Source organism: Oncorhynchus nerka, linkage group LG13 (assembly GCF_034236695.1).
Source record: "Oncorhynchus nerka isolate Pitt River linkage group LG13, Oner_Uvic_2.0, whole genome shotgun sequence".
Classification (NCBI taxonomy): domain Eukaryota; kingdom Metazoa; phylum Chordata; class Actinopteri; order Salmoniformes; family Salmonidae; genus Oncorhynchus; species Oncorhynchus nerka.
The window spans coordinates 46,980,754-47,007,033 of record NC_088408.1 but is presented as its reverse complement, the minus strand read 5'-3'; the positions used below and the strand labels follow the sequence as shown (position 1 = coordinate 47,007,033).

At 41.0% G+C, this 26,280-nt stretch overlaps 1 protein-coding gene across 1 annotated transcript in view; it reads left to right on the top strand.

Moving 5' to 3' along the window:
• LOC115139581 (uridine diphosphate glucose pyrophosphatase NUDT14-like) overlaps positions 1-26,280 on the top strand; it is a 47,766-nt gene that overhangs the window by 9,271 nt on the left and 12,215 nt on the right. Inside the window, exons 2-4 of the mRNA XM_029677130.2 lie at positions 7,052-7,095; positions 18,464-18,528; positions 20,712-21,024. Coding sequence (XP_029532990.2) covers positions 7,052-7,095; positions 18,464-18,528; positions 20,712-21,024 — 422 coding nt within the window. The remainder of the gene's footprint in view (positions 1-7,051; positions 7,096-18,463; positions 18,529-20,711; positions 21,025-26,280) is intronic.

Sequence of the window (26,280 nt, the reverse complement as noted above, 5' to 3'; positions counted from 1 at the left end):
GACTTAATTATAACATAATAAGAGCCTTTGGTCATTAATATGGTCGAAACCGGAAACTATAATTTCGAAAACAAAACGTTTATTATCGCATATACCCTGACTCTGCGTGCAATGAACGCAATAGAAGTGACACAATTTCACCTGGTTAATATTGCCTGCTAACCTGGATTTCTATTAGCTAAATATGCAAGTTTAAAAATACATACTTCTGTGTAATTTTAAGAAAGGTATTGATGTTTATGGTTAGGTACACGTTGGAGCAACGACAGTCTTTTTTCCGCGAATGCACACCGCATCGATTATATGCAACGCAGGACATGCTAGATAAACTAGTAATATCATCATCCATGTGTAGTTAACTAGTGATTGATTTATTGTTTTTTTTATAAGATCGGTTTAATGCTAGCTAGTAACTTTGGCTTCTTACTGCATTCGTGTAACCGGTAGGCTCCTCGTGGAGTGCAATGAGAGGTAGGTGGTTAGAGCGTTGGACTAGTTAACCAAAAGGTTGCAAGATTGAATCCCCGAGCTGACAATGTAAAAATATGTCATTCTGCCCCTGAACAAGGCAGTTAACCCCCACCAGAATGTGTTCTTAACTGACATGTCTAGTTAAATAAAGGTACAAAAAATAAAATATCTGCCAAATCGGTGTCCAAAAATACAGATTTCCGATTTGGCTATTCCGATTAATCGGTCGACCTCTAATTTAGATGTTTTATTTTTTTATTTCACCTTTATTTAACCATGTACGCTAGTTGAGAACAAGTTCTCATTTGCAACTGCGACCTGGCCAAGATAAAGCAAAGCAGTGTGACACAGACAACAGTTACACATGGAGTAAATGATAAAAAAGCCAATAACACAATAAACAAGCCAATAACACAGTAGAAAAATAGAAAGTCTATATACAGTGTGTGCAAAAGGCATGAGGGGATGGGCAATAAATAGGCCATAGGAGTGAATAATTACAATTTAGCAGATTAACACGAGTGATAAATGAGCCGATAATGATGTGCAAATAGAGATACTAGTGTGCAAAAGAGCAGAAAAGTAAATAAAAACAGTGAGGTAGATTGGGTGGGCTATTTACAGATGGACTATGTACAGCTGCAGCGATCAGTTAGCTGCTCAGATAGTTGGTGAGGGGGGAAAGAAAGTCTCCAACCGAAAGCGATTTTTACAATTTGTTCCAGTCACTGGCAGCAGAGAACTGGAAGATAAGGTGACCAAATGAGGTGTTTGTTTTGGGGATGATCAGTGAGATATACCTGCTGGAACATGTGCTACGGGTGGGTGTTGTTATCGTGACCAGTGAACTGAGAAGGCGGAGCTTTACCTAGCAAAGAATTATAGATGACCTGGAGCCAGTGGGTCTGGCGACGAATATGTAGCGAGGGCCAGCCGACTAGAGCATACAGGTCGCAGTGGTAGGTGATATTAAGTAAATGATGCATCAGAAGCATAGAATATAAGGAGTGAAAGAGACTGGGTTTTATGTCTGAAGTTAATGGTTCTCTGAAGAAAGACAGATGGCTTTGGAATGTGTTGGATGGACGGGAGGAAGTCACAGGATTGCTATAGGGGAAGCAGATGGACATCTGATAATTAGGTGAAGGAGGAGTTGAGGTCAGGTCAGATCCCCTGAAGGAAGTAATAAGGGTTTATTACTCTATTACCCTCTTACAGTGGAACCATAAGATGAGAGGAGTGTCTAAAGTGGGATATATATCTATCTGTGATGGTGAGATGTTTTTTGTTGTCTGAATACAGCTGTGTCAACCCTTTGGGAAGAATTCAACTTGGTTAAACTTCTCTAGTGTCCTTGAGTTATTTACTCTGAAAAATAAGAACCTAACACCAGTAAAAGTGGTGGATCACCATTGTGCTTGACCAGAGTACCTGGATTCTTTGGTGTGGACATGTTATTCATGACGAATATTCAAATTGACTGTCTCCTTGAAGTTGACGGCAGGTGTAGTTCTCTTCTCTGGAGCACTGCTGTTTTCCCGGTGATCTTGTAGATCCGGGTCACTGCACCAATTTTGTAACCAACTTCATACAGCCCCCACCCAGAAGAAAGGCACACAGACACCCACACTTCAGGTTGAATCGGGTTTTCATCTGCAGTAAAATATATCAAACCGTGATGACAGGCATTGACAGGACGGTCACATTCACATGTTCACTGGTTAGGTAGGACACGAGACATCTTTTAGATCGGAGCAACAGTAATGATACATGCCCTCAACGTGAAGTGATATTATCTATAAATACAGAGCACAACTACAACACTTTTTATATTTATTAAGTGAATGTTTATATGAAAATAAACATTCACTTAATATTTCAATAAATCACCTGCTAGCAATAGCTATCGTGACATTGAAGTGCAGTGGCCAAGTTAGCTCATTAACATGGCTAGCTAAGCCAGTAAAAATTTGGTTAACTTGCCGAATTAGGTGTTAAATACATTAACGGCAAAATAAATATATACAGTTGAAGTTGGAAGTTCACATGCATGTTGCAAAATACATTTAAACTCAGTTTTTCACCATTTCTGACATTTTATAGTAGTAAAAATTCCCTGTCTTAGGTCAGCTAGCATCTCCACTTTATTTTAAGAATGTGAAATGTCTTATTTCTTTCATCAAATTCCCAGTGGGCCAGAAGTTTACATACACTCAATTAGTAGCATTGTCTAACTTGGGTCAGATGTTTCAGGTAGCCTTCCACAAGCTTCTCACAATAAGTTGGGTGAATTTTGGCCCATTACTCCTGACCGGGCTGGTGTAACTGAGTCAGGCTTGCACACGCTTCTTCAGTTCTGCCCACAAATCTTCTATAGGATTGAGGTCAGGGCTTTGTGATGGCCACTCCAATACCTTGACTTTGTTGTCCTTAAAGCCATTTTTGCCACAACTTTGGAAGTATGCTTGGGGTCATTGTCCATTTGGAAGACCCATTTGCGACCAAGCTTTAACTTCCTGAATGATGTCTTGAGATGTTGCTACAATATCTCCAAATAATTGTCATTCCTCATGATGCCACTTACTTTGTGAAGTGCACCAGTCCCTCCTGCAGCAAAGCACCCCCACAACATGCTGCCACCCCCTTGCTTCACGGTTGGGATGGTGTTCTTTGGCTTGCAGGCCTCCCCTTTTTCCTCCAAACATAACGATGGTCATTATGGCCAATGATTTCTATTTTTGTTTCATCAGTCCAGAGGACATTTCTCCAAAAAGTACTATCTTGTCTCCTTTTGCAGTTGCGAACCGTAGCTTCTTCCTTGCTGAGCGGCCTTTCAGGTTGTGTCGATATAGGACTCGTTTTACTGTGGATATAGATACTTTTGTACTTGTTTCCCCCAACATCTTCACAAGGTCCTTTGCTGTTGTTCTAGGATTGATTTGAACTTTTTGCACCAAAGTACGTTCATCTCTAGGAAACACAATGCGTCTCCCTCCTGAGCGGTATGACAGCTGCTTGGTCCCATGGTGTTTATACTTGCGTACGATTGTTTGTACAGATGAACGTGGTACCTTCAGGTGTTTGGAAACTTCTCCCAAGGATGAACCAGACTTGTGGAGGTCCACAATCTTTGCTGATTTCTTTTGATTTTCCCATGATGTCAAGCAAGGAGGCACTGAGTTTGAAGATAGGCCTTGAAATGCATCTAGAGGTACACCTCCAATTGACTCAAATTATGTCAATTAGTCTGTCAGATTCTGAAGCCCTGACATAATTTTTGGGAATTTCCCAAGCTGTTTAAAGGTACAGTCAACTTAGTGTATTTTAATTTCTGACCCACTGGAATTATGATACTGTGAATTATAAGTCAAATCTTTCTGTGAAAAATTACTTGTCATGCACAAAGTAGATGGCCTAACCGACTTGCCAAAACTATAGTTTAACAAGAAATTTGTGGAGTGGTTTAAAAACAAGTTTTAATGACTCCAGCCTATGTAAACTTCCGACTTCAACTGTACATAGTCACATTCGCTATTTAATTTAGGATATATGAACCTGTTTTCCAACAACACTTTTTATGCAGTTTTTATATACAGAGGAAGGAGACACGATCCTGCTCTCAGAATATCTCTCTGACTGAGGAGCAGGCAGACTAACTTCCCAAATAGGGGAGAAGCACTCAAAACCCACTAGTTGTTCTTTCAAAGAAAATAATAAGTCCGAAGACCTCTTCTATTAACAACCTTAATACAATGGCAGCAAATATTCTTATGAATTCAGCAACACATAATGAAAGGTAACTTTATTTATTTCACCCCTTTTCCTGAAGTGAATGGTTTCACCCACTACTCTACTCGCGAACTGCGGCATTCTTTGATATCTACATTGCGTGCGAGGTTGATGGAAACTCTACATTTTCATTTTGTCACACTAAGCTAGACAGAAAATGCTACCTGCTCCCAAAGTATCAATTGCTGATCGCCTATTAACTTCAATCTACTAGCCCTATAATGAATTTTATTTTGAAATTTCATCTGATGGTTTCTTTGAATCAGTACACCACACACTATATCTAGCGGCAAACAGTATCTGACAGCTACCTAGCTAGAATTGACATGCACCCCTACTGAAATCTCAAAAGCTCAGAACGTATTCATACCTCTTGACTTATTCCACATTTTGTGGTGTTACAGCCTGATTAAATAAAATGTAAATCTCACTCGTCTGCACATAATACCCAATAATGACAAAGTGAAAATATATTTTTAGACATTTTAATTGTTTTTTTTTTCTTCCCCATTTGATTTACCCAACATTCGTAGCACTTTGAAGGTGCGTAATATATGTTTATTAGCACCCCTTGTTGGATGGGGATTTGATTTGAACAGACCTCCAGGCTGTGTAAGGGCTATTTGACCAAGAATGAGAGCTGGAGTGCTGCATCAGAGGACCTGGCCTCAACCCAATTCAAATCAAATGTTATTTGTCACATACACTTGGTTAGCAGATGTTAATGCGAGTGTAGCGAAATGCTTGTGCGTCTAGTTCCGACAATGCAGTAATAACCAACGAGTAATCTAACCTAACAATTTCACAACAGCTACCTTATACACACAAGTGTAAAGGGATGAAGAAAATGTTCATAAAGATATATGAATGAGTGATGGTGCAGAATGGCATAGGCAAGATGCAGTAGATGGTATTGAGTACAGTATATACATATGAGATGAGTAATGTAGAGTATGTAAACATTATATTAAGTGGCATTGTTTAAAGTGGCTAGTGATACATTTTTTACATGTATTGCAGCAGCCACTCAATGTTAGTGATGGCTGTTTAACAGTCTGATGGCCTTGAGATATAAGCTGTTTTTCAGTCTCGGTCCCTGCTTTGGTGCACCTGTACTGACCTCACCTTCTGGATGATAGCAGGGTGAACAGGCAGTGGCTCGGGTGGTTGTTGTCCTTGATGATCTTTATGGGTGGTGTAAGTGTCTACCCTCTCCACTACTGTCCCGTCGATGTGGATAGGGGGGTGCTCCCTCTGCTGTTTCCTGAAGTCCACGATCATCTCCTTTGTTTTGTTGTTATTTTCCTGACACCACACTCCGAGGGCCCTCGCCTCCTCCCTGTAGGCAGTCTCGTCATTGTTGGTAATCAAGCCCACTGCTGTAGAGTCGTCTGCAAACTTGATGATTGAGTTGGATGCGTGCATTGCCACGCAGTCGTGGGTGAACAGGGAGTATAGGAGAGGGCTCAGAACGGACCCTTGTGGGGCCCCAGTGTTGAGGATCAGCGGGGTGGAGATGTTACGTACCCTCACCACCTGGGTGCGGCCCGTCAGGAAGTCCAGTACCCAGTTGCACAGGGCGGGGTCGAGACCCAGGGTATCGAGCTTGATTAGTTTGGAGAGTACTATGGTGTTAAATGCTGAGCTGTAGTCTATGAACAGCATTTTCACATAGGTATTCCTCTTGTCCAGATGGGTTAGGGAAGTGTGCAGTGTGGTTGAGATTGCATCGTCTGTGGACCTATTTGGGCGGTAAGCAAATTGGAGTGGGTCTAGGGTGTCAGGTTGGGTAGAGGTGATATGGTCCTTGACTAGTCTCTCAAAGCACTTCATGATGACAGAAGTGAGTGCCACGGGGCGGTAGTCGTTTAGCTCAGTTACCTTAGCTTTCTTGGGAACAGGAACAATTGAGATGGTTTGGGATGAGTTGGACTGCAGAGTGAAGGAAAAGCAGAGGGAACTCTGGGAACTCCTTCAAGATTGTTGAAAAAGTATTCCAGATACAGCTGATTGAGAGAATTCCAAGAGTGTGCACAGCTGTCATCAAGGCAAGGCAAAGGTTGGCTACTTTGAAGAACCTCAAATATAAAATATATTTTGATTGAACACTTTTTAGTTTCTACATGATTCCGTATGTGTTATATCATAGTTTGTCTTCACTATTCTTCTACAATGTAGAAAATAGTCAAAATAAAAAATTGAATGAGTAGGTGTCCAAACTTTTTTTTTTTTGACCGGTACTGTATATAAAATGCTTCTTATTGTAGTCTTTGCTCGGCATCAGACAAATGTTGTGCTTCAGTTGCACTTCTAAACTCTGAGAATTCACCAACAGGCATTCCATTAGTAGACGGCGCTCTTACTGTGTAGCTACTTTTCTCCAGTACGTTTTGCTTGTAAATGTCCAAACTCACCAAAAATTACTTTAAGTAGCTACTACTTGTATAACTTTTTGAGCTAGATTGCTAGTCTTTGTAATTTGTTTTTCATTTGCGCTCGCTAGCAGTCTTCATATTGAAATCTGCTATTAGTTTGTGCAAATGTTGTTAGCAATCTGGTAACTGATGCCCAATTAGCTTATTTTTTTGCCCCTTGTGTACTAAGACGGCAATACTGTAAATCCCGCGATGAAAGGCCGGCATGACTATATGAAAATGTGGATACCGTCCTAGTTAATGGATGATTTGATATCCATCCGAGCCCACCAACATGTAGGACAATTAACTAGATCCTAGCACAGTTCTTTCAGAATGTGAATGTCATTCATGTATTGTTTTTGTGTCGTTCACAGAATGGGACAAAGAAATCGTGGGACTTCATGCGAACTCATGACAGGTGAGCTTTTATCTGCCATTGACCCGTTTTGTTGTTAAGAGAAACTCCGTGCTAGAGATGGGGTGTATTCACATGAACACACTCAAACACACACTCTTTCAACTACCTCGCTGTCAGCTGAGAAGAGTCTTCAGATGTGAAGACCTTCAAAACCCCACATGCCCATCCCCCCCTTCCCAACGCATTCCTATACCCTTCACTTTGACTTGTTACCTAATAAACTAACAAAATATAATATTGAGGCCATGTCCTTGGGAAAGCCCAGACAACTTCTCTCTTCAGTCAGTATAAGCTCTTGGCATTTCTTGTGGAGATTTTAAAATCTGAGGTATGAGGGGACATTTTTGGCCGATGCCGATATTTTCCTTGCCAAAAAACCTTTACCGTTTAACATTTAGCGGCCTTTTAAGCACTCTAGTACAGTTAAATAGTTGAAACGCACAAACTGACAAAGTTAGTTTGTTGGCATTTACGTATATCCCCATTACCAGTAAAACATAAAACCTATTTATTTCATTTGCTGTGCTGTTTCGTTGTTCATTTAAGTAGTTTCATTCTCAACCAAGATTTCATCATACATTTCAAGCAGTGAGGTTTCAGCGCTGTGTCAGTGGCCTCTTCCTCGGTGCGCACTGTCAATGTGTCCATTTCCATCTTGTCCAGTAGTATCTGTAACATTTCACGTAAACCCTGTTTCTTGTCTGCATCGAAGTAGCGGTCCTTGTACCTAGCATCGAGCATGGGGGCGACACAGTAAAGTGGCTCAGAGAGAATGCCTGTTAACGAAGTAGTGGTCTTTGTACCTAGCATCGAGCATGGTGGCGACACAGTAAAGCGGCTCGGAGAGAATGCCACCGACTCGCTTGTTCACAGCCTCTAGTAGAGTACATTCGGCAGTTTTGTTGAGCAGGCGTTTCGTGAAGCTAATAGCAGTGACACCCATAGCAAGTAGCTCATGGGTGAACAGGGAGTATAGGAGAGGGCTCAACTCCGTGTAACTCCGGTATGGCTACATCTGAAAAATAGAGCCTACTTGGTAGTGTGTACCGGGGCCCGAGGTGCTCGACCAGTCGGCAAAAGCCAACATCATCCACGACAGAGAGCGGTTGATTGTCAAGGGCAATGAATTCCATTATCTTGGCGTTAATGAATTTCGCGTTTTGAGTTGTCTCACTAAAATTCATTGCAAATTACAAAAAGTTTAAGAACAAATTTACTCACATAGTTTGGATATCCAAAAAAACACATTCCAAGAATTATTAAATAATATGAAGTCAACTTGGAAAATCATTAATCAACTGTTATAGTTGTAGATGGAGTTCTTATTCATCTCAATTGTTGGAAATAAGACCTATCGTGTTCCTGATGTTATTTCATGTGACTTTTCTGTAACTTTTTTGGTGAATGTGGGTTCCTCTGTTAAAGAAAATTGAGAATACTTCTGGAAATCCCTTGTCTGCTTCCTTTTGATCTTCCTGATGTTATGGAGGTGATGGCCGTAACTGGTAACTTAAAGATTTCATCATGTTATTAGTCACTACCCTAAACCATACTTTGACATTCAGAGTCCTGTACTTTGCTTAATTTATCTTTGCCTCGATCCTGGCTAGTCTCCCACAGTCCCTGCCACTGGAGAACATCCCCACAGCATGATGCTGCCACCACCATCCTTCACTGTAGGGATGGTACCAGGTTTCCTCCAGATGTGACACTTGGCATTCAGGCCAAATAGTTCAATCTTGGTTTCATCAGACCAGAGAATCTTGTTTCTTATGTTCAGTCCTTTAGGTGCATTTTTGGCCAATTCCAAGGGGGCTGTCTTGTACCTTTCTTAAAATGTATTTTGTATAAAACAAATTTTACTGAGTGAATTCCATCTAGCCACACTACAATAAAGGCCTGATTGGTGGAGTGCTGCAGAGATGGTTTTCCTTCTGGAAGGTTCTCCCATCTCCACAGAGTAACTCTAGAGCTCTGTCAGAGTGACCATTGGGTCCTTGGTCACCTCCCTGACCAAGACCCTTCTCCCCCGATTGCTCAGTTTGACAGCTCTGTGAAGTCTTGGTGGTTCCCAACTTTTTCCATTTTAAGAATAATGGAGGCCACTGTGTTCTTGGACCTTCAATGCTGTCAAACAAATGTTGGTACCCTTCCCCAGATCTGTGCCTCGATACAATCCTGTCTTGGAGCTCTTCTGACAATTCCTTTTACCTCATTGCTTGGTTTTTGATCTGACTGTCAACTGTCAACTGTGGGACCATATATAGACCGGTGTGTGTGTGTGCCTTTCCAAGTCATGTCCAATGAATTAAATCTACCACAGGTGGACTACAATCAAGTTGTAGAAACATCTCAAGGATGATCAATGGAAACAGGATACAGTTGAGCTCACATCAAAGGGTCTAAATACTTATGTAAATGTATTTCTGTTATTTTTAATACATTTGCTTATATATATATATATATATATATATATATATATATCACACACACTACCATTCAAATGTTTGGGGTCGCTTAGAAATGTCTATTTTTTTGTCTATTAAAATAACATCAACTTGATCAGAAATACAGTGTAGACATGGTTAATGTTGTAAATGGCTATTGTAGCTGGAAACGGACAATTTTTATTAGATTTTTTTAATGGAATATCTACATGGGCGTACAGAGGCCCATTATCAGCAACCATCACTTCTGTGTTCAATGGCAGGATGTGTTAGCTTATCCAACTTTATAATTCTGTTAGCACAGCTGAAAACTGTTGTCCTGATTTAAAGAAGCAATAAAACTGGCCTTCTTTTAGACTAGTTGAGTATCTGGAGCATCAGCATTTATGGGTTTGATTACAGGCTCAAAATGGCCAGAAACAAAGAACTCTATTCTGAAAGTCGTCAGTCTATTGTAACGAAAAATGAAGGCTATTCCATGCGAGAAATTGCCAAGAAACTGAAGATCTCGTCCAACGCTGCATTCTACTCCCTTCACAGAACAGCGCAAACTGGCTCTAACCAGTACATTAGTGTTTCGCAAACTCCTTTAAAACAGAGTTTAATGGCTGTGATAGGAAAAAATTGAGGGTGGATCATCAACATTGTAGTTACTCCACAATACTAACCTAATTGACAGTGAAAATGACGCCTGTACAAAATAAAACAAATTCCAAAACATGCATCCTGTTTTTGCCGTAAGGCCCTACAGTAAAACTGCAACAAATGTGACACAATCATCGCCGTTACAACATTAAATTCTCTAAACCCTTAGAATATTGTTAGGTGTGTCTTTTTCAAAAATAAAGATGTTAAGAAGTTAATAATTTTTTTCTAAATGGAAGGACTGCATCTCAATTTCATTTTACGCTCAACGTGCGTTTTCTGTCCTGTAAGAAGTTATACAATTACTATGTTCAAAACCATTACATTCACTTCAACAGGCAAGTTCCAAAACTATATTCTGGTATCCAGGCTGGCTCACATCTGGCCATGATTGGGAGTCCCATAGAGCGGCGCACAATTGGCCCAGCGTTGTCCGGGTTTGGCTGGGGGGGTGGGCCGTCATTGTAAATAAGAATTTTTCTTAACTGACTTGGCTAGTTAAATAAAGGTTAAATGTAAAAATAATAAAAAATAAAAAGTTAATATTCGATGTCTTTTTGCACTTTACTGACCTCCCAGATTTGGGACTGCTGCAGCAGATAATTTATCCTGTGTTACAGGAATTTATGAAACGAGAGAACCATAGTCCCAGATCACATATAGTGCCAAGCAAACACGTCTCACTGCCTCCTACTGGCCAACAGTAGTATAAATTCATCGCAATGGCGAGAACTTGGACTGACATTTCGGTAAAAGCATTCTTCCCCAATGAAAAGAAACACAACTAACTGTACATTTAGTGTGCGTCACACTAATCTCTCTTGCAAAGATAATAGTAACTTCAGGCCAGTTAATATTCTACCTCTGGTGTTGAAGGTTGTTAGTGTGTAGCAGAGTAACTGATTGCCCACCTCAACAACAGCCCCTTCACATTACACTCCATGCAGTTTGGCTTCAGAGCGAAACACTCCACAGAAACGGCCAACTGCTTTCTAATGGAAAATGTGAAGTCCAAGATGGACAAAGGGTGCGTTGTTGGGGCTGTGTTTCTGGACCTAAGGAAGGCTTTTGATACTGTTAACCATGAGATTCTCATCACAAAATTGTCCAAGTTCAACTTTTCCCCTGATGCCCTGAGATGGATGAAATCATACCTTGAAGGCAGAACTCAGTATGTCAGAGTGAGCAATAAGCTGTCGCCCACTCTTAGCTATGATGTGGGCGTGCCCCAAGGGTCAATACTGGGGCCCCTCCTGTTCAGCTCGTACATTAATGACCTGCCTTCTGTCTGTACTTGGTCTGAAGTTCAAATGTATGCAGATGATGCGGTGATATATGTGCATACAAACAACAAGCTGCACACTAACTCACTAATGTAATGGTCCAGGTTACAAGGTGGCTCAGTGACTCATGTTAGCATCTCAATGTGAAAAAAAACTGTCTGCATGTTGTTCAAAGCAGGCAACTGATGCTACTGAGCCAGATGTCTGTGTCAGGGGAGAAACTCCAGGTGGTATCTGATTTCATACTTATCATACTTGATTCCAACCTCTCTCTGTAAAAGCAGGTGAAAAAGTTAACTCTAACCAAATTCAACTTAGCTCATTTCCGATGTATACGAAATTGTTTGACTACAGAAGTAGCTAAACTGTACTTAAAATCTATGACACTCCCCCACTTAACATATTACTTGACTAGTTGGGACCAAGATTGTTGTACAACAATAAAACCCATTCAGTCGGTCTACAAACAGACTCTCAAAGTGCTTGATAGAAAGCCCAATAGCCATCATCACTGTTACATCCTCAGAAAGCATGAGCTCCTGAGTTGGAAAAATCATGTGCAATACACCAACGCGTGTCTTTTATTCAAGATCCTAAATGGCCTGGCTCCCCCTCCACTCAGTATTTTTGTTAAACAGAAAACCCAAACATATATGGCAGCATATCCACAAGGTCTGCCATGAGAGGTGACTGTATATATAAGCAACTTTAGTCAATCTGTTTTCTCTGAGGGCTTCCCATGTTTGGAACATCCGACACATCTTGCACCACCTATCACACTTTCACAAAAAACATGAAGACATGGCTAAAGGCCAATTATACTTGTGAACATAATCCCTAGTTGTGTATGGCCACTTTCCATGTTGTTTGTAGCTTGTGGAAACACTTTGGTGATATTTATTTTGTCTTGTTGCTTTTTTGTCCTATGTTGCTTTGCATGTGCTCACTGCTCATTGATTGTCTGTATTGTAATAGTTTTTAATAACCTGCCCAGGGACTGTGGTTGAAAATTAGCCGGCTGGCTAAAACAGGAACTTTTTACTGAAACGTTGATTTAATTTGCACTGTCCCTGTAAAAAATAAACCCGAAGGTAAGTGTTTTGGAAACCTCAATCTGTTCTTTCTGATACTGTATAGAAATCAAAATTCCTTACCTGCATGTGACTGTAGGAAGATTTGAAAAAGTCACTTTTCTGTGCTAAAATGTCCTCCTCAAAACTGCTAATAACACATTTTCATCGTTTCCCGGACCCTGTCTGTAATACCTACATGTTGTAAGCAGACCACCATAGTCCCTGTGCCCAAGAACACCAATGTAACCTCTTGTTGCAGGAATTTAATTCCTCTGTTTTAATTCCCAATTAAAATTACACTCTGTTAATTCATAAGAATTTGTAAGACCCTTATTTTATAGGTATGGACAGAGCCCGGTCTTAAAAGTCAAGTAACAGCCTTTATTCAAGAGAGTACTGCCACAATACAGGTTACCACAGGTTATAAACTGAAAATGACGTCATTAGTTCTAACACTACCCCGTGCCATCTCTGTTCCAGTACCAAGGCTGTGTCTCAAGCCTTCCCACATCTGTCTCCCTACCAATTTAATATAATTTACCAGTCAAGGTTTTCTTGTGTAGATAAGCATTTTAGCCAGTCTGATTCATTTGTACCAAGGAACAGACCGTCATTGTTACTAAACTCTTGACCACATTCACACACATTATTTTCAGTACTGGGATCAGATAAGAAAATTCATACATATACAGTAACATAATAGTATTCTGATTAGTACATCCTGATTGAGATTTATAGATAGTCATTTAGACAGGTGTTAAGGGAATTTTTATCGCCCCGTAGTACTCACATCTGTAGCCAGGAAATCCTTTGAATGGCTGGTCATGGCTCACATCAACATTATCCCAGACACCCTGGACCCACTAATTTGCTTACTGCCCCAACAGGTCCACAGATGAGACAATCTCTATTGCACTCCACACTGCCCTTTCCCACTTTTGCAAAAGGAACACCTACGTGAGAATAATGTTGACTCCGCGTTCAATACCATAGTGCCCTCCAAGCTCATTACTAAGCTAAGGATCCTAGGACTGAACACCTCCCTCTGCAACTGGATAATGGACTTCCTGACGGGCCACCCACAGGTGGGGAGGGCAGGCAACAACACATCTGCCACGCTGACCATCAACACGGGGCCCCGGTGGTGCGTGCTTAGTCCCCTCCTGTACTCCCTGTTCACCCATGACCGTGCATGTCTCCAACACCATTACCTTTGCAGAAGACACCACAGTGGTAGGCCTGATCACTAGAGGTCGACCAATTATTTATCAGAATGGACGATTTAATTAGGGCCGATTTCAACTTTTCATAATAATCTGTATTTTTGGACACCGATTGTGGATAATTATTATTTTATTTTTTCTCCACCTTTATCTAACTAGGCAAGTCAGTTAAGAACACATTCTTATTTTCATGGTGGGTTAACTGCCTTGTTCAGGGGCCGAACGACAGATTTTTACATGGTCAGCTCGGGGATTTGTTTCAACCTTCCGGTTACTAGTCCAACGCTCTAACCACCTGCCTTACATTGCACTCCACGAGGAACCTGCGTGGTAGGCTGACTACCTGTTATGCGAAGGCAGCAAGAAGCAAAGGTAAGTTGCTAGCTTGCATTAAACATATCTTATAAAGAAAACAATCAGTCTTAACATAATCACTAGTTAACTACACATGGTTGATATTACTAGTTTATCTAGCGCATCCTGCGTTGCGTATAATCAATGCGGTGCCTGTTCATTTCTCATCGAATAACAGCCTACTTTGCCAAACGGGTGATGATTTAACAAGCGCATTCGCGAAAAAGGCACTGTCGTTGCACCAATGTGTACCTAAACATCCATGCCTTTCTTTAAAATCAATACACAAGTATATATTTTTAATCCTACATATTTAGTTAATATTGCCTACTAACATGAATTTCTTATAACTAGAGAAATTGTGTCACTTGCGTTCCGTACAAGCAGTCAGGGTATATGCAGCAGTTTTGGGCCATTTATTCCTAACGAAGACTAATTCATTTGCCAGAATTGTACATAATTATGACATAACATTGAAGGTTGTACAATGTAACAGCAGTATTTAGACTTGGGGATGCCATCCGTTTGATAAAATATGGAAAGGTTCCGTATTTCACTGAAAGAATAAACGTTTTGTTTTTGAAATGATAGTTTCTGGATTTGACCATATTAATGACCAAAGGCTCTTATTTCTGTGTTATAATTAAGTCTATGATAGAGCCGTCTGACTGAGCGATGGTAGGCAGCAGCAGGCTCGTACGTATTCATTCAAACAGCACTTTTGTGCGTTTTGCCAGAAGCTCTTTGCAATGCTTCAAGCATTGAGCTGTTTATGACTTCAAGCCTATCAACTCCCGAGATTAGGCTGGTGTAACCGATGTGAAATGCCTAGCTAGTTAGCGGGTTGAGCGCTAATAGTTGTTCCCCTTGCTCTGCAAGGGCCGCGGCTTTTGTGGAGCGATGGGTAACGATGCTTCGAGGGTGGATGTCGTCGATGTGTTCCTGGTTCGAGCCCAGGTAGGGGCGAGGAGAGGGACGTAAAAGCTATACTGTTACACTGGCAATACTAAAGTGCCTATAAGAACATCCAATAGTCAAAGGTATATGAAATACAAATGGTATAGAGAAATAGTCCTATAATAACCTCAACCTAAAACTTCTTACCAGGGAATATTGAAGACTCATGTTAAAAGGAACCACCAGCTTTCATATGTTCTCATGTTCTGAGCAAGGAACTTAAATATTAGCTTTTTTACATGGCACATACTGCACTTTTACTTTCTTCTCCAACACTTTGTTTTTGCATTATTTAAACCAAATTGAACGTGTTTCATTATTTTTGAGGCTAAATTGATTTGATGAATTATATGAAGTTAAAATAAGTGTTCATTCAGTGTTGTAATTGTTATTATTATAAATAAATACATGTAAATAAAATCTGCAGATTTAATCGGTATCGGCTTTTTTTGGTCCTCCAATAAATCGGTATCGGCGTTGAAAAATCATAATCGGTCAACCTCCACTGATCACCGGCGAAGATGAGACAGCCTATAGGGAGGTCGTCAGTGACCTGGCAGTGTAGTGCCAGGACAACAACCTCTCAAAAGTCGGCAAGACGAGCTGATCATGGACTACAGGAAACTGAGGGCCAAGCACGCCCCCATTCGACAGGGCTGTAGTGAAGTGGGTTAAGTTCCTCGTTGTCCACATCACTAAGGATCTATGATGGTCCAAACACCAGCAGTCGTGAAGAGGGCACGACAACGCCTCTTCCTCCTCAGGAGGCTGAAATTATTTGCTATTGGCCCTCAGGTCCTAAAAATTCTGCACCTGCACCATTGAGAGCATCTTGACTGGCTGCATCACCGCTTGGTATGGCAACTGCTTGGCATCCGACCGCAAGGTGCTACAGAAGGTAGTCCAGACGGCCCACTGCGTCACTGGGGCTGAGCTACCTGCCATCAATGACCTCTGTACCATGCAGTGTCAGAGGAAGGCCCTAAAAATTGTCAGACTCCAGCCACCCAAGTTAGACTGTTCTGTCTGCTACTGCACAGAAAACGGTACCGAACCCTAAACAGCTTCTACCCTCCCAAGACATAAGACTGCTAAATAGTTAGTCTGGGTAGCCATTTGGTTAACTATTTAACTAACTTTTTTGACTCATCACATACTCTGCTGCTACTGTTTAATTACCATCTGTCACTTTTTTCCTAGTTACAGTTGAATTTGGAAGTTGACATACACCTTAGCCAAATACATTTAAACTCAGTTTTTCATAATTCCTGAAGTTTACATACACTAAGTTGACTGTGCCTTTAAACAGCTTGGAAAATTCCAGAAAATTATGTCATGACTTTAAAAGCTTCTGATAGGCTAATTGACATCATTTAAGTCAGTTGGAGGTGTACCTGTGGATGTATTGCAAGGCCTACCTTCAAACTCAGTGCCTCTTTGCTGACATCATGGGAATATCAAAAGAAATCAGCCAAGACCTCAGAAAAAACATTGTAGACCTCCACAAGTTTGGTTCATCCTTGGGAGAAATTTCCAAATGTCTGGAGGTACCACTTTCATCTGTACAAACAATAGTACGCAAGTATAAACACCATGTGCCCACGCAGCCATCATACTGCTCAGGAAGGAGATGCGTTCTGTGTCCTAGAGATGAACGTACTTTGGTGCGAAAAGTGCAATTCAATCCCAGAACAACAGCAAAGGACCTTGTGAAGATGCTGGAGGAAACATAGACAAAAGTATCTATATCCACAGTCAAACTAGTCCTATATCGACATAACCTGAAAGGCCACTCAGCAAGGAAGAAGCCACTGCGCAAAAACCACCATAAAAAAGCAAGACTGCGGTTTGCAATTGCACATGGGGACAAAGATAATTATTTTTGGAGAAATGTCCTCTGGTCTGATGAAACATAATGGAACTGTTTGGCCATAATGACCATCGTTAAGTTTGGAGGTTAAAGGGGGAGGCTTGCATGCCGAAGAACACCATCCCAACCGTGAAGCGTGGGGGTGCTTTGCTGCAGGAGGGACTGGTGCACTTCACAAAATAGATGGCATCATGAGGATTGACAATTATGTGGATATATTGAAGCAACACCAAGACATCAGTCAGGAAGTTAAAGCTTGGTCACAAATGCGTTTTCCAAATGGACAATGACCCCAAGCATAGTTCCAAAGTTGTGTAAAAATGGCTTAAGGACAACAAAGTCAAGGTATTGGAGTGGCCATCACAAAGCCCTGACCTCAATACTATAGAAAATTTGTGGGCAGAACGGAAAAAGCGTCTGCGAGCAAGGAGGCCTACAAACCTGACTCAGTTACACCAGCTCTATCAGGAGGAATGGGACAAAATTCACCCAACTTATTGTGGGAAGCTTGTTGAAGGCTACCCAAAACATTTGACCCAAGTTAAACAATTTAAAGGCAATGCTACCAAATACTAATTGAGTGTATAAACTTCTGACCCACTGGGAATGTGATGAAAGAAATAAAAGCTGAAATAAATCATTCTCTCTACTATTATTCTGACATTTCACATACTTAAAATAAAGTGGTGATCCTAACTGACCTAAGACAGGGAATTTTTACTAGGATTAAATGTCAGGAATTGTTAAACTGAGTTTAAATGTATTGGACTAAGGTGTATGTTAACTTCCGACTTCAACTGTACACATGTTCCTCAATTACCTCGTACCCCTGAACATCAACTCGGTACTGGTACCCCTTGTATGTAGGAAAGTTGTTGTTGTAACTATACTGAACAAAAATATAAACGCAACATGCAACATTTTCAGGGATTTTACTCTGTTACAGTTCATATAAGAAAATCAGTCTTGAAAGAAAGAAATTATGCTCTATTCTATGGATTTCACATGACTGGGCAGAGGGACACAGTCATGGTTGGGCCTGGGTATCCCACTGGGTAGCCAGGTCCAGCCAATTAGAATGAGTTTATCTCCATAAATTAGTATTACAGACATAAATACTCCCCTGTTACATCAGGTGGCTGGTCTCAGTCGACCCCGCAGGTGAAGAAGCCAGAGATCCTGGATTACATGTGGTCTGGGGGGTAAACGCTCAACTCATCAACGCAACAGGGCGACTTCCTGCTTAAACTTGAACAATGTAATTCAATTTAGCATATTTTCAAGTTTGTGACGTTCTGTAGCTACATTAGGAAGAAGGAATGATGGCAGTCTGGGCAGGTATGTATTTTGTAGTGGATTTCTGTAAGCAGGAAATTGGTGCACTGTGCGTGATGTCATGTAATATAGTTAATTTAGTTTAACAGTATTATTACTTCACTGTTGCTTGTCCACTGAAAAATTCTGAATGAAACAAACTGAATTAATTATTTTTCTCTACTCCCCCTTTTATTTCCAGTGTTTCGGTGCTGATCTTCAACACCACCTCACACTGCTTCATCTTGGTCAAGCAGTTCCGCCCAGGTAAAAATTCCTACTCCCCATTTCTCCTCGACCAATCAAATCATGTTTCCTCCGTAAGAACAACCTTTTTTCTAAGGACTGGGAATTCACATTCCTTTTCATATTTTTCGTAGTTATTAGACAATGAAGAGGGACAGGAAATTAAAGTAAGGTGGAGAAAGTGTGTTAGAAGGGCGTGGGTCAGAATCAACCCACCACAACCTTTCTTCATCCCTGTCACATTGCAAGATTCTTAGCCAGCACCTGTGTATTATATAGGATTTTGCTGAACTGCCACTTGAGCCTGTAAAGTGGAACAATATCACCCCTAACACGTGGCCTGGGATCTGTCTGGCACATGCTCTCTCCTCCCGGCCTCCAGCCACCTTTACCCCTGTGGTGTTAACCAGGGTTCGGGTCAATTTTGTATCTGCCAAAGCAGCAGCTATTCTTCCTGGGGTCCAGCAAAATTAAGGTAGTTATACAAATTTAAAAATATTACTATACATTCACAACAGATTTCACAATCCTTTAAGTGTGTGCCCTCAGGCCCATACTCAACTACCACAAATCTACAACACAATATAGTGTTTATGTTATCATGTGTGTGTATGCATGTGTCTGTGCCTATGTTTGTTGCTTCACAGTCCCGCTGTTCCATAAGGTGTATTTTTACCTGCTTTTAAAATCTGATTCTACTGCTTGCATCAGTTACTTAATATAGTAGAGTTCCATTTAGTCATGGCTCTATGTAGTACTGTGCGCCTCCCGTAGTCTGTTCAGGATTTGGGGATTGTGAAGAGACCTCTGGTGGCATGTGATGTTGGGTATACATGGGTGTCCAAGCTGTGTGCTAATAGTTTAAACAGACAGCTCGGTACATTCAGCTTGTCAACACTTGACGTCAGTCTCTCTTCCACTTTGAGCCATGAGAGATTGACTTGCATATCATTAATGTTAGCTCTCCATGTACTTTTAAGGGCCAGCCGTGCACACCATCTTAGCTACTATATTCCATGGCTACTTCAAGCTTGTGACTTTACGAACTTGTTGGATGCATTTCGTTTTTTTTTGGTTGTGTTTTGTATTATGTTTAGCCCAATAGGAAGGGAACGATGTATTGTTATTTTGGAGTCACTTTTATTGTAAGTAAGAATAGAAGATGTTTCTGAACATGTCTACATTAATGTGGATGCAACAGTGATTATGGATCATCATGAATGAATTGTGAATGATAACTGAGAAAGTTAGAGGGACCACGATCATATCCCCCCTAAAATAAAATGCTCATCTCCTCTGCTATTGATAATATGTCAGAGGTTTATTATGTTTTGTTGTAGCCTCAACTTTCTCACTCATTATTCATGATTTTTATCGCATTCAGGGTTATTTTAGACTGGTGTTCAGAAACAGCTCATCTACTAACTTATACAGAAAGTTACTCCAGTCATTTTTCACCATTCAGTTATTATTGGGCGTAACCTGAAACCCAACCAAAACCAGCTGCAAATACATCCAGCAAGTGCGTATAGTCACAAGCTTGATGTAGTCATTGCGTGTTAGGAATATGGGACCAAATACTAAACTCTGGACTACTTTAATACACAAAGTGATTTTTGTCCAAATAGTGACGTTTTCAAATTTGGGACTAGATATATAAAGTGCTTTAATTTCAGAGCAGTAAAACATGAATGAAAATACCCTCAAATGAAAGGTGACATTCTGTACTGTCGCCTCATATGAAACATTTGATCTCAAATCCAAGTGCTGGAGTATAGGATTTTAGCTTCAATGTCAATGCATACGGAGGGAAGTGTATCTGTGTCCTCAATTGTATGTATTTTATTTTTTCAATAAAATAATAATTCTTTTTTTTTTTACCAGTCTCTTATTACGGTGTTGACTTCCACCAGCAATGTTTTTACAAGTTCAGGGGTGTGTAGAGGTATGCGTGTAATGATTTTTTTATAGGGGTACGACTTTACTATACAAAGTTTGTCAGACACTTATTATATCATTTCAATTGTGGCATATTTGAAGAATAAAAACAGACTTTGTTTTGAACTGTGCAATCCCTATTGTTGAGAATTGAAAGGAATGATACATCAACGAGAAAAAGCTGGGTCCCCAGGTCACTATAGTGTAACACGTTGAGATCTCGCTCTTCCCCATTCACTCTCCCTCCACCCTGTCGCATCCTGCAGCCGTGTACATGTGTGAGTGGGAGAGGACCAAGGAGCCAGCCGTGCAGGCAGCGGCGGGGGAGGAGGAAGGGGCTGCAGCCACTGCTATCCCGGAGACACCCATCGGCGAGACTCCCCAGGAGGAGGCTGTTGCTACGGCTGGGGGCGTCAAGACCCACCAGCCCCCGGGCTCGGCGGGTATGACCTACGAGCTGTGTGCAGGCCTGGTGGACAAGGCCGACCTGTCGCTGGAGGAGATTGCCAGGCAGGAGGTGCTGGAGGAGTGTGGCTACGACGTGCCAGTCGCCAAGCTGCGGAGGATCACCTCGTACAGGTGTGTGTGTGCACGTATGGCTCCGGGCTGAAGTTTCCCCTAGGTACAAATCTAGGAGTAGCTTCCCCTCCTGCAATCCTAACCGTATTCATTAGCTGGGAAAATGCAAAACTGACCCAAGATTAGCGTCTAGCTTCACAAACACACACCCACCCATAACTTCATACAGGCACACACACATGCGCGCACACACACTGTCGTGAATAATTGATTTGCTCAAGGTGTGTAAAATGCTGAAACCAAAGATGAGGCGAATGATTTCTATATTTAAAGGTTTAATAGACCCATATGTATATGGGGAGATTGCTACGAACCTCTCAGGAATGTGTCTTATCTGCCAACCTCAAGGGCAGGCAGGCATAAAATACTCTTGCTTATCTGTTCGTTCTCCAAGTGTTCCGGTACCCTGGTTGAACATTTAAATCAGAGCTGAGACCACTTAAGTAAAAGTAGGCTATACATTTGAACATCTCAATTGCTTGTGAGTAACCCTGGCTGGATTACAGGTAATGGCTGGGATATCAAGTTTTTTTCACACTCATGAATGATTCATGAATAATGTTTTTTTTTTTATCGCATTATCAGGGTTATTTTAGAAGTGTTCAGAAACATATTTTCTACTCACTTATAAAGTTCCCTTTAGAAAGTATTCACACCCCTTGACTTTCCACATTTGGTTGTTTTACAGACATAATTTAAAATGGATTAAATTGAGATTTGTTTCACTGGCCTACACACACACAACACCATAATGTCAAAGGGGAATTGTTTTTATTATGTAATTTTGACATGAATTAAGAATGAAAAGCTGAAATGTCTTGTCAAGTATTAAACTCCTTTGTTATGGCAAGCCTAAATAAGTTAATGTGCTTAACAAGTCACATAAGGTGAATGGACTCCCTCTCTGTGCAACAATAGTGTTTAACATTTTTTTTAATGACTAGCCCAAACATACAATCACACTACATGACCAAAAGAATGTGGACACCTGCTTGTTGAGCATCTCATTCCAAAATCATGGGCATTAATTTACTGCTGTAACAGCCTCTACTCTTCTGGGAAGGCTTTCCACTAGATGTTGAAACATTGCTGTGGGGACTTGATTCCATACAACCACAAGCATTAGTGAGGTCAGGCACTGATGTTGGGCGATTAGGCCTGGCTCGCAGTCGGCGTTCCAATTCATTCCAAACGTGTTAGATGGGGTTGAGGTCAGTGCTCTGTGCAGGCCAGTTAAGTTCTTCCACATCGACCTCAATAAGCCAGTTATGTATGGACCTCACTTTGTGCACGGGGGCATTGTCATGCTGAAAAAGAAAAGGGCCTTCCCCAAACTGTTGCCACAAAGTTGGAAGCACAGAATTGTCTAATGTAATTGTTTTATGCTGTGGCATTAAGATTTCACTTCACTGGATCTAAGGGGCCTAGCCCGAACTATGAAAAACACCCCTAGACCATTATTCCTCCTCCACCAAACTTTACAGTTGGCAGTATTCATTTGGGCAGGTAGCGTTCTCCTGGTATCCTCCAAACCCAGATTTGTCCGTCGGACTGCCAGATGGTGAAAGCGTGATTCATCACTCCAGAGAACATGTTTCCATTGCTCCAGAGTCCAATGCCGGCCAGCATTTACAGCAATCCAGCCGATGCTTGTCATTGCACATTGTGATCTTAGGCTTGTATGCGACTGCTCGGCCATGGAAACTCATTTCATGAAGCTCCCGGCCAACAGTTCTTGTATTGACATTGCTTCCAGAGACCGTTTGGAACTCTGCAATGAGTGTTACAACCAAGGACAGATGTTTTTTTCTGCGCTACGCTCTTCAGCACTCGCCAGTCCTGTTCTGTGAGCTTGTGTGGCCTACCACTTTGCGACTGAGCCGTTGTTGCTCCTAGATGTTTCCACTTCACAATAACTGCACTCACAGTTGACCGGGACAGCTCCAGCAGGGCATAAATTTGATTAACATACTTGCTGGAAAGGTGTCGTCCTATAACGGTGTCACATTGAAAGTCACTTAGCTGTTCAGCTAGGCCATTCTTCTGCCAGTGTTTTTCTATTGCATGGCTGTGTGCTCAATTTTATTTACCTGTTGGCAATGGTTGTGGCTGAAATAACCAAATCATCTACTAATTTGTGGGTGGGTGGATAGGTGTGTGTTTCTAAAGCAGACATTGAATATCCATTTGAGCGTGGTGATGTTAATTATACTTTGGATGGTGTATCAATATACCTGGTCACCAAAGATTCAGGCATCCTTCCTAACTCAGTTGCCGTAGAGGAATGAAACTGGTCAGGGATTTCACTGAGCCCAATGGTGACTTTAAAACAGTAAGAGTTTTTGAAGGCTGTGATGGGAGAACATTGAGGATGGATCAACAACAATATAGTTACCCCACAATACTAACCTAATTGACAGAGTGGAAAGAAGGAAGCCTGTACAGAATAAACATATTCCAAAACATGCATCCTGTTTGCAGTAATGCTGAACATTTTTTTTTTTTTTTTTTACAAAGCCATTAACTTTTTGTCCTGAATACAAAGTGTTATGTTTGGGACAAATTTGAATACAACATATTACTGAGTACCACTCCATGTTTTCAAACATAGTGGTGGCTGCATCCATGAGTATGCTTGTAATTGTTATTCAGAATAAAGAAAATAAATGGGATGGAGCTAAGCACAGGCAAAATCCTAGAGGAAAACCTGGTTTCCACCAGACACTGGGAGATTAATTCACATTTCAGCATGACAATAACCTAAAACACAAGGCCAAATCTACACTGGAGTTGCTTACCAAGAAGACTGAATGTTCCTGAGTGTCCGCGTTGATCTATGGCAAGACCTGAAATTGGTTGTTTAGCAATGATCGACAACCAGTGGCAATTTTAGCATGTAAATCTTGGTGCAGCAAAAAAAAAAAAAAAGATTCATGCCATCAAAGCCACAACACTAAACAATACATTAATTGCACTATAATGGCGACAAGCAGTGCCCACATACTGTTAGAGCCTAGGGGGTCACATTCGGGCATTCGGAGAGGGGGTATATTAATTTGGCCCTGGTGGCACAAAATCAAACGTCTGACTGCATGGAGATGCTTGGGAATATGGTCAATACGGGGGACCGTGTTGTGGGTGTTTCAGGGAAAACGGGTACATTTGACCTCCATCTAGGACGTGACAATAGTTAATCAAATCTCCCCGTTTCTGCCCTTTCAAAAATAAAATCTTGCCAGCCTTCTCATACAGCTGCATATATGCATTCATAAATCAAGACCTTTCTTGAGTTGGGCTCTGAGCTGGTGCAACTGTTGAGAATGTGAGCCTATAGTTGTGTGGTGGAAAGGGTTGAGTGTGTGTATGTGCGTATCCCACAACTGTTGCGAAGGAGTAAAATATGTTAGGGACAATATAGGATGATTCACAATTGTTTGCTAATATAATAATTGCTTGCAATGTCATTTTGGTAATGGCGAGACTGGTGAGAGAAAATCCTTTGCAAAATATGCCTACATTACTACAAATATTAATAGCTAATTATGGAAAATTAACAGTTTAAAAAAATAATGTTTTTTTTGATTGCTATATATAACGCAAATCGAGGTGAGGGCGATGGAAATGCATTTGGCGGTTGATCTACTTCTGTTCTGTAAATGGCACTGTGTGCTCTTTTCGAAGGATGGATCCCAGTCTTTTCAGGGATACGGGGGGTCGGGGGTGGTCTGCCGGGCATTGGGATGACAACCCAACTCGATGAGGGCTTTTAGCGGGTGGAATAGTGGGGACCAATTGGAGGTTTACTTAGTAGCAATGCAAATATCATGGTACAGCTATATAGACACTCAATCATTGTTACTTTTTAATGGTATGTTTATTAAACATATATTTTGATAAATATAATTGAAAGTTGTCTCATGGTAAGTGGTGAAATAAGTATAGCTAGTTACAATTGTAATGGCTTAGCAGATAATAAGAAAAGACCATCAGTATTTACCTGGCTAAAAGAAATATAATATTGTTTACAGGAAACCCATTCAATCATTTTAGATTATGTTTTGTGGAAAAAGGACTGGGGGGTGAAATATTTCTCCCATGGGCAAAGAAATTCAAAAGGGGTGATGGTTTTAAATAACAGTAATTTTGATGCAAATGTACAAATTGTCCAAACAAAACAAGGTAGATGGATTATTTTAAATATGTTATTGGACAATAAACAGATATGGCTTATTAACCTATACGGTCCAAATAATAATGATGAACCAAGCTTCTTTGAAAATATATAAGAATTGATCAACTCTACAAGCAACACTAGAGACTATTATTATGATGGGAGATTTTAATGCAGTCTTCAATACCTCTATGGACCGGAAAGGAAATAACACTACACTACTAACACTACTATCACCCTCAGGTACTTAAGGAATGTCATGGATATATTGGAATTAGTGGATACATGGAGGCTTAAATACCTAGTGAGATATACAGTCATGGCCAAGAGTTTTGAAAATGACACAAATATTAAAATACAAATACAAAGTCTGCTGCCTCAGTTTGTATGATGGCAATTTGCAGATACTCTAGAATGTTATGAGTGATCAGATGAAATGCAATTAATTGCAAAGTCCCTCTTTGCCATGCAAATGAACTGAATCTCCAAAAAACATTTCCACTGCATTTCAGCCCTGCCACAAAAGGACCAGCTGACATCATGTCAGTGATTATCTCGTTAACACAGGTGTGAGTGTTGACGAGGACAAGGCTGGAGATCACTGTCATGCTGATTGAGTTCGAATAACAGACTGGAAGCTTCAAAAGGAGGATGGTGCTTGGAATCATTGTTCTTCCTCTGTCAACCATTGTTACCTGTAAGGAAACACGTGCCGTCATCATTGCTTTGCACAAAAAGGGCTTCACAGGCAAGGATATTGCTACCAGTAACATGGCACCTAAATCAACCATTTATCGGATCAAGAACTTCAAGGCGAGGGGTAAAATTTGTTGTGAAGAAGGCTTCAGGGCGCCCAAGAAAGTCCAGCAAGCGCCAGGACCGTCTCCTAAAGTTGATTCAGGTGTGTGATTTGGGCACCACTAGTACAGAGCTTGCTCAGGAAGGGCAGCAGGCCAGTGTGAGTGCATCTGCACACACAGTGAGGCGAATACTTTTGGAGGATGGCCTGGTGTCAAGAAGGGCAGCAAAGAAGCCACTTCTCTCCAGGAAAAACATCAAGGACAGACTGATATTCTTCAAAAGTT